The sequence below is a fragment of the Saccoglossus kowalevskii genome, chromosome 8 (genome assembly GCF_978046115.1).
Source record: "Saccoglossus kowalevskii chromosome 8, keSacKowa6.1, whole genome shotgun sequence".
Classification (NCBI taxonomy): domain Eukaryota; kingdom Metazoa; phylum Hemichordata; class Enteropneusta; family Harrimaniidae; genus Saccoglossus; species Saccoglossus kowalevskii.
In genome coordinates, this window is record NC_140648.1 from 5868472 (window position 1) to 5880956 (window position 12485).

Here is a 12485-nt window from a genome sequence, read left to right on the forward strand (position 1 = left end):
TGCATACAAAAATAGATTTAGAGCCCATTTTTTCAATCCTCAGTTGATATGCTGTTGATCTAAACACACTAAGAGTTGATAATCTCTGCAGTGACTGGTGTATAGATGCAAAGCAGCAATAGAAATAATCCCATATTATTGTGAGGTTTATGATTATTGTTGAACCTTTACGTCGGAGTGGGATTACAAGTAATTTGACAAATAAAAGGATTTGATTTTGTATTCAATTGAGAATGAAAATGTAATGGTCATGCAAAACTCACTATTCTGCTCATATGGGAGCAAGAATATTAAACAATTATGTGTTCTTTTACCAACAGGCAGGTAAAATTGACGCTCCTCTTGTGCTAGACCAGTTACGATGTAATGGTGTATTAGAGGGTATACGTATCTGTCGACAGGGCTTCCCAAATAGAATCGTCTTCCAAGAATTCAGGCAGAGGTAAGTAGTAGTGGTATGCTCACAAAGATCCCTCATGTTACTTCATCACTTCAGGAGTTATCCAGCCAATTATGCCATGCGTGTGCCATTGAGTGTTTAACTGTACCTTTTCATGAAAATAACATTGACCAATTGCATCTTTGGTGTAAAAGGTGTTGACTCAAAAAATCACAATAATATGCATCATGACAATATACAAAATTAATAAATAGCTTTGTATCACCCCTCTCCTCCCACACACACACATACTTGTATTGCTATATGTTTCGAGGACTTCATTGGATTAACTTTTAATATAGTTGAATTAACTTTTAATATAGTTGCGATATGAACTCGATTAAAACGCATTCCTATATAGGGTTGCGTTTTAATTGGAGTTTAATTAAACTCAGTTACAATGCAATACAATGGAGAATTGCAATTTAATTAAGTTTGGTTAAACAAGAGTTGAATTTCTCGTGACTGAACATAGAAATGTTTGCGAAGCTTAGGTTTAGTATCGGGGTAAGGTATGGTATAATTATATTAATATTAATATAAACTGAACCATACCTTCCCCCGATACTAAACCTAAGCTACGCAGAACGTATTAATAATCGAATTAACTATTAATATAAATTATGTTTTCCGAGGACTATGAAAAAGGTCCTCGGAAGGTGTGTATGTCCTCGGAAGTTGGTATATATCTGAATTTTTGTCCTCGCAACATATAGCAATCCACGTACACACACACACACACGCACGCAGTTGTCTCACTACCGGTATAATGATATTTTTGTCTGCTTAGGTATGAGTTATTGACACCAAGTGTGATCCCTAAGGGTTTCATGGATGGCAGAAAAGCTGTACAAAACATGGTAAGTACTGTAATTACTCTACAACACAAAAATCTGGACTACTGAGAAAAGAATGTATTTTCTGGTCTACCTGACTTGATTGTAAATCATTTACTTGATTTGACAAAAGCAAGTATTATAATAGTCATGTTGTTTTGAAATTTGAAAAGTTTTCTCAAGTTCTTTATTTTTAGTAGAAATCATTGTTAAACTTGTACTTTTTAGATTGAAGCACTTGAACTGGATCCTAATTTGTTTCGCATCGGGCAGAGCAAAATCTTCTTTAGAGCTGGTGTACTTGCTCATCTAGAAGAGGAGAGAGATCTCAAACTAACAGACATTATTATCCAGTTCCAAGCACTCTGTAGAGGAATGCTTGCCAGAAGGTATTGTTTTATATACATTTTTGTATGGACCACTTTTGGATCCTTAGGAAAGTGAAACTCTAACAGAGATTTCTGGAAATTACAACTTTGGAACGTGAGGTCACTAACTGATTGCAATATTGTTTATTTTCAGGAATTATCAGAAACGTCAACAACAGTTGAGTTCAATTCGCGTCATACAGCGTAACTGCCTAGCGTATTTGAAACTGAGAAACTGGCCATGGTGGAGACTATTTACCAAGGTAAAATAATTGAAAACAATATTTTTTGCAATTTTACCAAACTTATTTCTATTGTTTGTCGCCATGGATTGGAAGCTGGTATTCTATCATCACTTTCACTTTTTAAGTGCAGGTGGTGAATTTGTAATTGTTTGCAAATGACATTAAACTATTATTTAGTTTTCCCATAGTTATACTGTATTGATATTTACATTTATATCCCCATGGTAACAGGTAAAACCTTTGCTACAAGTTACACGCCAAGATGAAGAGATGCATGCCAAGGAAGATGAGCTACTGAAAGTGAAAGATAAAATGGAAAGAATAGAGACTGATTATATTGAATTAGAAAGGAAGCATACACAATTGAATGAAGAGAAAAATATTCTTGTAGAGCAATTACAAGCTGAAGCTGAATTGAGTGCCGAAGCCGAAGAGGTAAAAACTTAACTTTGTCTAATGTCATTCTTATATCGCTGAAAGTTAATGTGACAAATTTTAAAAAACATTAATTTTAAATAAAGTTCATAATGTATTGTTTCTTTTACTTGTCGGTCAAATTAATACCAAGTGAATATTTATTGCCAAATAATATCCACTAAAATTGAATTTAACTGATCTAAATTTGTATTCTGCTATGATTGTCATATTAGGCATAATTTAGTTTTTGAACGTTTAGATTAACAATATTTTTCAGAAATTCACAAAGATTTTAATTGAAATATTCATGCCATTTCTAGCAGCACAATGTGGTAAGTTGTGCTATTATTTTGAAGCAATGTTTCTGCATTTGTCTTCTGATAACAACTGTTTACTATTTTTCTGTTCAGATGAGAGTTCGTCTTGCAGCTAAGAAACAGGAATTGGAAGAAATTCTTCATGATCTCGAAGCACGTATTGAGGAGGAAGAAGACAGAAACCAACATCTAGTGAATGAAAAAAAGAAAATGACAATCACTGTTCAGGATTTGGAAGAACAGTAAGTTGACTTGAATCATCAAGCCAATACAAGTTTCTATTAATATATCTCGCTGTGATGAATCATGTTTGATATGTTTTATACGATGGATACACTGCTTATTAACACAAGATGAACAACTGCAACCTTTTACTTTGGCTGTTACTCTTTCTGCTAGTTCCCCCCTGGCTGTGAAAACTTCATTCAAGAAATCTTGTTTTCGTTAAAAGAAGTATCTATCACGAATCATTTTAATTGTGCAAAGTTCTCAATCATTTGGCTTCATCCAACATGTATGAGAAAATTTTATATTTTTCATAGGTGCATCCCAGTAATATGCAACCTAATAATAATTTGTATAACTGGAACTTTAAAACTGCGTCAGAAAAGTTTAACAGTCACTGGTCCTGAATTATGGAATTTTTTTTACAGAACATACTTTCTAGCTATTTAAAAGAAAATTTGAAAAACTACTGAATTATTGATCGTATATTTGCTTGTTTTGATGTGATGTGTAGTTTTGTCGCCTTTTCTTTTTGTAATGGAAGGAAGATTAACATTTTGCTAATTGCATTAACCTCATTAAATAGTTTGAATAAAACATTATGTAAGCTATAAATGTTTTCTTCACTAGGTTAGAAGAAGAAGAACAAGCTCGTCAGAAACTGCATTTGGATAAAGTAGCCTTGGATGCCAAAGTGAAGAAAATGGATGAAGATTTAGCACTTTTAGAAGATAACAATGCTAAGGTATACAACTTCAATCTGTGACATGAATACATGAAAAAAGGGACGGACCAACACAATTGCCAATTCTTTGGAGGGGACATCTTATCTGCATGTTTCCCTTGTTATTTCTATTAGCTATAACCACTATAACAGTCTCTGCCGCATTGCTTATTGACAACTTTTTATGACTTCTGGAATGAAATAAACTAGTAAAGGTTCATTTTGTGATTTAAAATGCTTTTTTTTTTTAATACAACTCAAAGGATTATTGTTACTTTAGAAAATCTTCCACTTTTTGTATCACTTACCATGTTAAAGTATTTGTAAATAATTCAAGAAATAACAAATTTGGTCATATACGTCAACATGTGCATTAAATATGATGTGGTTTGTGACACCAGAATAAAAGTTTATTGTTCTCTGCAGATAACAAAAGAGAAAAAGTCTATCGAAGACCGTTTTAATGAAGTCAGTCGTCAATTGGCAGAAGAAGAAGATAAGGCGAAACAGTTGAGTAAACTTAAAGTGAAACATGAAGCCAATATAGGTGATCTTGACAGAAGATTGAAAAAAGAAGAAAAGGTAAGAACATTTTATCCCAAAAATTGATCCACTTTCTCAACAGAAAACATGTATTCTTCTTGGAAAAACTGCAATATCTGTTTCTTGAAGTACATCCACTATTTGTTAGAAATAAACAAAGGATTCCTTCAAATAAAATGCACATGATAACATTATAAACTTGATGAGATAGAAAGATCGGTGTAGCATGGAAAAATATTCTCGTTGTGTTGAACAGTCTGAGAAAGAAAAGCTGTTTGAGTATCCTTCTCAGATAAAGATAAACAAACTTGTTCAAAATCAATATTTTTAGTCCTCGTTCAGACAAAGTTCGAAATGGGCACTTGTAGTAGAGCTTTCATGTGTGTGTGTGAACGAAGTTGAATCTCCGATATACCTTGAACCATTCTCTTTAAACCTTGCACATACTCAACACCTCCATATGAATAGAATAGAATAATGCTTTATTACATCCTTAATGAAATCTGACATTTCAGTTTTGGTAATTGCTGTATTAAAGCTTTTTAAAATAAACTACAATTAAACTACACATACAATACAATAGTAGATTTCAAATAAACAACAACTAAATCACACGGAAAATATAGCACAACAATACATTAATTATTTATCACCTACATTAATTAACACCTACAATATATTAATTACCACACATTGCATATGTATCATATATGATACATATGCAATGATTTTGCGATTTTTAATAACACACTAAAATCTAGTATTTTGACATGTCCAGAACCATTACTTCAAACTTGGTGAAAAAGTTAACTATGTGTAGTTGATACGCACCAATTTGATTTGTAAATTCAAATGAAATTCTCCTATTGGTGGCCATTTTGCTTTTGACAAATTTTATCCCTGACATACATGGATATCTTGTACATGCTTTGAGCAATTCACATATCAAGTAATTATGAGTGTTTGCTGATTCAACCTAAGAGAAAATATTATTATTATATTATATATTTATCACACACACATTTCCACAGCACGACTTAATGAAATGGCGAAGTATTGTCAGTGGAACTATTGCTGAAATAATATTGATTACAAATAAATCATTGTGTTGTCTTCATATACTAATTTGTTGGTGCCATGATCGACTTGTGTATGCTGTATGGCAATTTTCCTTGTTCGTGATATTTGCTCAAATTTTATTCCTCGTTCGTGATATTTGCTCAAATTTTTTCAAAACCTGCCACAATTTTGTGACGTTTTTTTCAAATATGGACAAAAAAAGTTAAGGGTCGGGTAGTAAAATATAGGGTTGGTTGGGTTATAGAAACGCATATTTTCTTGGCCTAAATGTGATATTTGTCGTCACGTGCATGACATACATGTAAGTCTCTGTAGTGAAAAAATACCATGAGAAATGCAAAATTTTGTCATTTTTAATTCACTATTAATTCTTACTAAATATTTCTCCTCCATCCCCAGCTTCGTCAAGAACTTGAAAAACTCAGACGAAAGTTGGAAACTGAGATCAGTGATTTAAAAGAGCAGTTAGCAGAACTCAAACAACAACTACTTGAAGTTCAAACACAGTTAGCAAGAACAGAAGAAGAACTCAACCAAGCGTTAGCAAGGTATAAAAACAAAGGAAATCCTACTGTTGGCTGTTAGCAGTGTTCTAATAGCTACCTTGCAGTGTTGTATTCTGGGTTTCCATAAATTACATTGTTATTCATATTTTACCTTTCTGTGGGTTATGATATGTTTTTAAATAATAATAATAATACGAAGCTCAATGGAACGTGGATTAGAAACTGTTTCTAAATGACATATTGGACTATTTATTACTAGATGTGATGAAGAAGCAGCTGCTAAAGTAGCAGCACAGAAAGCCCTGAGGGAGTTAGAAAATCAATTACAGGAGACCGAGGAAGATCTTCAGGCAGAAAAGGAAGCAAGAAACAAAGCAGAAAAACAGAAACGAGACCTTGGTGAGGTGGGTTTGATTCCATTTTTTCTTGCAAAACGTGTTTATTAAATAAATCTTGGCAGGAGTAGGGAAAAGCTTACCACACAAGTGTTTGAATCTTTGTATTACGTATGCAAGTATTAATTGCTTTAAATTAAAAGTTTGTTTTTAATCATTATTCATGTAATCTTATTCTGTGCATTAAAAACAAGCTGTCGTTTTAATTTCACCAGGAATTAGAGGCACTGAAAACTGAATTAGAGGACTCTCTGGATACAACAGCTACGCAACAAGAACTACGAAACAAACGTGAAGCAGAACTTCATCATTTCAAGAAAATGTTAGATGAAGAATCACAAGCTCATGAACATTATGTTGTTGAAATGAGACAGAAGCACAATGCTGTTGTAGATGATCTGAATGATCAGCTAGACTCCTTTAAGAGGGTGAGTTCTCTTCATTTGCAAGGTGATTTCTTGTTGTACATTTTCAGGTTGCAATTCATAAAACCCGGTGTGAATTGGCGAAGAATTGTTATTTCTTTGTTTTAATTTATCAGTCAGTTTTTATAACTTACCCTTTTCTATGTGCTTGTAATGAGTGCTGCCACGGATACACTCAGTGATACATACATTGGCTTTACTCTATGTACATATAATACAGTGGCTGAACAACTGGGCTATTTACTCAATGAAATTTGAATTACATATTTGTCTTTTACTGCTACAGCAAGTCTCAGAAGTATTGGGGCAGCCAATTTGCAAACTCGCTAGCGAATTGGCTAAATGTTAGGGTTTTGACTAAACAGTTGGCTTCTGAATCTCGCTGGCGCCGACTCGTGGTCACGTCAACTCCGGGCGAGTCTATTTTTCATTAGGGAACATAGTATGTTTTAACATAGCCTGGTACATGTCTGGATTCCCCTGAATGATTTGCTTTGCGAGGCGTGGTAATGTGAAAGTAGTTTCCCTGGTCATCCTGAGAATGGCCACAGTCAGCTGGCATACAAGTGATAATATGATAAATGCAATTAATCCACCGATATTTACTATAGTGGGGGTAGCCATCTTGAACACTGATTAAAATAAAGAGACAAGTTGAGAGAGTTTCCTATAAATCAGGGAGAAAATAAATTTTCACATCCAAACAATTCGTTGGGGTAACATTAACCCAACCGCTAATAAAATTCGAATTCATTCATCGTTTTTTCGTGGATAATCCCTTGTTAACAAACACCACGAAAAAAATAGAACACTTTCCCTGGTATATTTGAAAGCAAAATCGCCATCCAACTAAAGTATGACGACTGTCCCCAACTGTTGTATAGATTCACCCAGAGTGGACGCGACCACAAGTCGGCGCCAGCGAGATTCAAAAGCCAACTGTTTAGTTAAAACCCAAGCAGTTAGCCAATTCGCTAGCAAGTTTGCAAATTGGCTGCCCCAATACTTCTGAGACTTGCTGTAAATGTAACAGGAATAGTTGCTGGGATGGTGACATTTCACAGCACAACTGCCCACCATGATATTTTTCTTGTTACACTCCAAATATACTTTGGAAAACTACAGCTAAGCCTGTATTTGGGATCTATGATTTACACATCTTGCATGGTATAAAAGCAATCGACCTATCTGTGCGTTGTAAAATGAGGTTGCTACAATGTAGTAGGCATATTTTACCATGACTACAATGTAGTAGGCATATTTTACCATGACTACAATGTAGTAGACATATTTTACCATGACTACAATGTAGTAGGCATATTTTACCATGACTACAATGTAGTAGACATATTTTACCATGACTACAATGTAGTAGGCATATTTTACCATGACTACAATGTAGTAGACATATTTTACCATGACTACAATGTAGTAGACATATTTTACCATGACTACAATGTAGTAGGCATATTTTACCATGACTACAATGTAGTAGGCATATTTTACCATGACTACAATGTAGTAGACATATTTTACCATGACTACAATGTAGTAGGCATATTTTACCATGACTACAATGTAGTAGGCGTATTTTACCATGACTACAATGTAGTAGGCACATTTTACCACGACTACAATGTAGTAGGCACATTTTACCATGACTACAATGTAGTAGACATATTTTACCATGACCACAATGTAGTAGACATATTTTACCATGACTACAATGTAGTAGGCATATTTTACCATGACTACAATGTAGTAGGCATATTTTACCATGACTACAATGTAGTAGGCATATTTTACCATGACTACAATGCAGTAGACATATTTTACCATGACTACAATGTCGTAGGCATATTTTACCATGACTACAATGTAGTAGGCATATTTTACCATGACTACAATGTAGTAGGCATATTTTACCATGACTACAATGTAGTAGACATATTTTACCATGACCACAATGTAGTAGGCATATTTTACCATGACTACAATGTAGTAGACATATTTTACCATGACTTTCTTGGGGGTAACAATCAAATGTTGCAAAGATGCCAGGGTTTTGTGACAATGATACTTTACAAGAACACCATTCATGATGTTTTTGTGACAAACCATAAGGATTTGTATGTGATGTTACACTAACTGTGCATTTAATTGTATCTGTTTAGGCAAAAGCCGCTCTTGAAAAGTCAAAACATTCTGTGGAAGCAGAAAATACTGACCAGAGAAATGAAATTAAGACACTTACTGCAGCAAAACAAGAATCTGAACGGAAAAGAAAGAACTTGGATTCCCAGGTCCAGGAGTATAGTATACGCCTGAATGAGACTGAAAGAACGAAAGGTGAACTTTCAGATAGAGTAGTGAAAATGCAAGGGGAGCTTGAAAACCTTTCTATACAATTAGAGGAGGCAGAGCAGAAAGCATCGTCATATTCCAAATCAGTCTCATCCTTAGAATCACAGCTTGCAGATGTACAGGTAAGATCTCTATTTTGAATCAGTGATTGATCAACTTAGTGTTTTTTAGGAAGGTTCGATCTCACTTGATCCTTTACCACAGATTTGTCAATTATTTCACTGAATGAATATCACACCTAGTGAGTTTCTCATCATAATTTTGTTTAAATTTAGAAAATAGGCATGACATGCTATATTATGTATGTCAATTTGTATTTAGTTTCAGTTTCATCCTTCTTCCTTTTGCTTTATCAAATTTCAATTATCAAATACATTCAAAGCTTGCATTATTGATGATGACTTGTTTTATTTGTGTAATTTATAGGATTCTTTGAATGATGAAACACGTCAAAAGTTGTCTTTGAGTAGCAAGTTACACTCAGTCGAAGCTGAACGAGAAAACTTACAAGACCAGCTGGAGGAAGAAGAGGAAGCCAAGAAGGCTGTGGAACGACAAGCAGCTACGCTCACAGCACAGGTAATCGAGTTGAAAAAAAGACAAGAAGAGGATAACAATGTAATCGAGGCATTAGAAGATAATAAAAAGAAAATGTCAAAGGAGATGGAAGCAGTAGTCACTAGGTTGGAAGAAGTACAATCACATTCTGATAAACTGGAAAAGACGAAAAAGAGACTACAAGGGGAGGTGAGAAGTTTTACACTTGCTTCAAATTTTTTAAGTGTCAATGTTTTAAAGTTTTGCAGCCACATTTTGCAATCTACAAGGTACTTATCCCTCTTACTAATGTGTACTGCATCAAATATTGAGATTTGAACTAGCACAAGACAAAGTAATTGCAGAATATGAATCCTACTTATAATTTTCGAAAATGTTGGTCATAATTGGCATGACAATGTGCATTGGTTTATTAAGCAAAATTATAGAACTATTGTTCCTTAGCACTATAAAATAGCATTCTTTTGTGTTACAGTGACATATTTTGAAAGACTTGTCCTAATATTTGTCAACAAATTTGCATTTTTTTACTTTTTGAAACCCAGATATTGAAATAATTCAAGACAACAAAAAGTACCTTGTTATCATTCACACCTATGATAAGTAGTGTAATGTTGACAAAATGGTCACCATCCACTAAAAATACAGCCATCATTTTCTACCTTAAATTAAGCTAGATTTGTATAAAAAAAAACAAAAAAAACAAAAAAAACAGATACTCATTGGGTTAGGGAACTTTGTCATTGAAGGTCAGGTCGGATGTCTGGGGGATAAAAACCCCTGGCACATGTTACAGTTTGTTAGTCCCCGTTCGGACGCAGTCCGAAAACGGGGACTTATGTTTTGCCCTGTGTCCATCCGTCCGTCCGTCCGCCCGTGATCACCTGTATCTCGAACATGCATGGACCGATTAAGTTAAAACTTCACTCATACATCACACATTATATGGGACATATGCACATGCATTATTTTCATGATCCGATTAACGATAGCCGAATAGCGGCCATTTTAAGGCCGAAAATGCATCAAAATCGCACATTTTCACCATTCCGGACCCAGATCTCAGTTATGCATGGACGGATTTTGTTCAAATTTGGTACATACATTAAACATAATAGGACCTTGATGCACGTCTTTTTTTTTTTTTCGGATCAAGTTCGAAATGGCCGACTGGCGGCCATTTTGTTAAAGAATTCAGTTCTGGATCCGTATCCAAGACATGTCTGGATTGATCAAGTTCAAACTTCACACACACATGGTACATCATGTCACAAATAGATATGTGCATTTGTTTCATGATCTGCTTAACAATAGCGGAATGATGGCCATTTTAAGGCCGAAAATGCATCAAAATCACGTATTTTCACAATTCCAGAACCGGATCTCAGTCATGCATGGATGGATTTTGTTCAGATTTAGCACAATGTGTTGTACATATGCAGGTGCATTGCGGTCATGATCTGCTTTGAATGTATATGTCACTCAAATATGAACGGAACGGGGACGTGTCATTGACAATGACTTGTTTTATGTTACCCGATTGTCAATCTTTATATCTCAGGATTCATATTTTAAAGATACTATTTACTCTATGTGATGTAAAATTCTTGTTTTCATTATCAGGTTGATGACTTGATTGTAAACTTGGACAGTGAGAGAGCCAAGCATTCTGCAATGGAAAAAAGACAGAGAAAGTTTGACCAAACATTGTCAGAAGAAAAAGCACAAAAAGCTAGGCTATTTGAAGAAAAAGAATCTCTGGAAAGAGAACTACGTGACAGAGAAACAAAGGTGTGTATGTAGAGCAGTATCTTGATTGGTTTATTATTGAGATGGGGCGGAAACCAGTTTCAGTCATTAGTTTTTGTAGTTTGTATGGTTATTAGAGAATTTGGGGTGGGGGATGTCGCACTAGTTTTTGTGCTTTACCTTTCCTGCTGTTGTATTATAGTCTTGATGTCACCTGACTTTATGCTGAGATTTTCACCGTGTGATTGTTTTCCAGGTGTTATCATTATCCAGAGAGTTGGAGGAATCGCAAGACTCTATGATGGAAGTTGAACGAATGTATAAAGCTCAGAAAGCAGAATTGGAGGACCTTATGTCATCTAAGGATGATGTTGGCAAAAATGTAAGTTTTATTTTGAACAAATTTGCTGGCATGATGTATTAGAAATGTCACTGTACACTGACTTGCATGTTTAATAACTAAACACAATAATTAATGTCTTAAACACACTCACTGCTTATTGTGTTTAATTAATTGAACACTTCGAATGTGCATTTTTTTGTAAGAACAAATAATCCCTGCCCATTTTAATGTTGGAATGTATTGCATGTCTAGTTTTTAAGTCTTTAATTGTTTTATTTTTAAGGTTCATGAGTTGGAAAAAGCAAAGCGAACACTAGATACACAAGTGGCTGAGATGAGAACACAGTTGGAGGAGTTGGAAGATGAATTACAAGCAACTGAGGATGCCAAACTGAGACTTGAAGTCAATATGCAAGCTGCAAAGACGAGCTATGAAAGAGAACTGCAGAATAAAGAAGAGCAGAATGAAGAAAAGAGGAAAGCTCTCACCAGACAGGTGTTTTGATAATTTATATAATATAAGTTTGTATTTTGTTTTGATCAACTTTGATATTGGCAAATCTATTTTCATTTAAAATCAGTTTTGTTTCACTAGTTTAGAATGCTGGTTTATTATTGTCATTTTGATAGAGCAGACTCACCAACTAATTTTAATTTTTTTTGAAGCTTCGTGAACTTGAAGCGGAAGTTGATGATGAACGCAAAACTCGTGCCAGTGCAATGAACGCCAAAAAGAAGTTAGAAGCAGATTACCATGATATGCAAAGTCAATTAGATATGTCCAACAAAGTCAGAGATGACAGTATTAAACAGCTAAAGAAATTACAGGTATGTTATTGATCTGTGGAATTTCTTTAAAATTCAGTAATGGAATTGAACTCCATAGGTACTAATTTGGGTTTAAAATAAATATTGAACATGTCTTTTCAATTTAATGCACAGTAGTGCGAG

The 12485-nt window shown here is 34.4% G+C and overlaps 1 protein-coding gene across 2 annotated transcripts in view; it reads left to right on the forward strand.

Moving 5' to 3' along the window:
* Nucleotides 1-12485, forward strand: part of LOC100378602 (uncharacterized) — a 29813-nt gene that overhangs the window by 11664 nt on the left and 5664 nt on the right. For both annotated transcript variants that reach the window (XM_085502082.1, XM_085502083.1), the window contains 17 exons: nt 321-442; nt 1230-1299; nt 1504-1664; nt 1798-1906; nt 2120-2323; nt 2716-2864; nt 3478-3592; nt 3998-4153; nt 5594-5742; nt 5960-6104; nt 6311-6523; nt 8695-9006; nt 9311-9631; nt 11066-11233; nt 11448-11573; nt 11818-12030; nt 12201-12362. In XM_085502082.1, the coding sequence (XP_085358208.1) occupies nt 321-442; nt 1230-1299; nt 1504-1664; nt 1798-1906; nt 2120-2323; nt 2716-2864; nt 3478-3592; nt 3998-4153; nt 5594-5742; nt 5960-6104; nt 6311-6523; nt 8695-9006; nt 9311-9631; nt 11066-11233; nt 11448-11573; nt 11818-12030; nt 12201-12362 (2895 nt within the window). The remainder of the gene's footprint in view (nt 1-320; nt 443-1229; nt 1300-1503; nt 1665-1797; nt 1907-2119; nt 2324-2715; nt 2865-3477; nt 3593-3997; nt 4154-5593; nt 5743-5959; nt 6105-6310; nt 6524-8694; nt 9007-9310; nt 9632-11065; nt 11234-11447; nt 11574-11817; nt 12031-12200; nt 12363-12485) is intronic.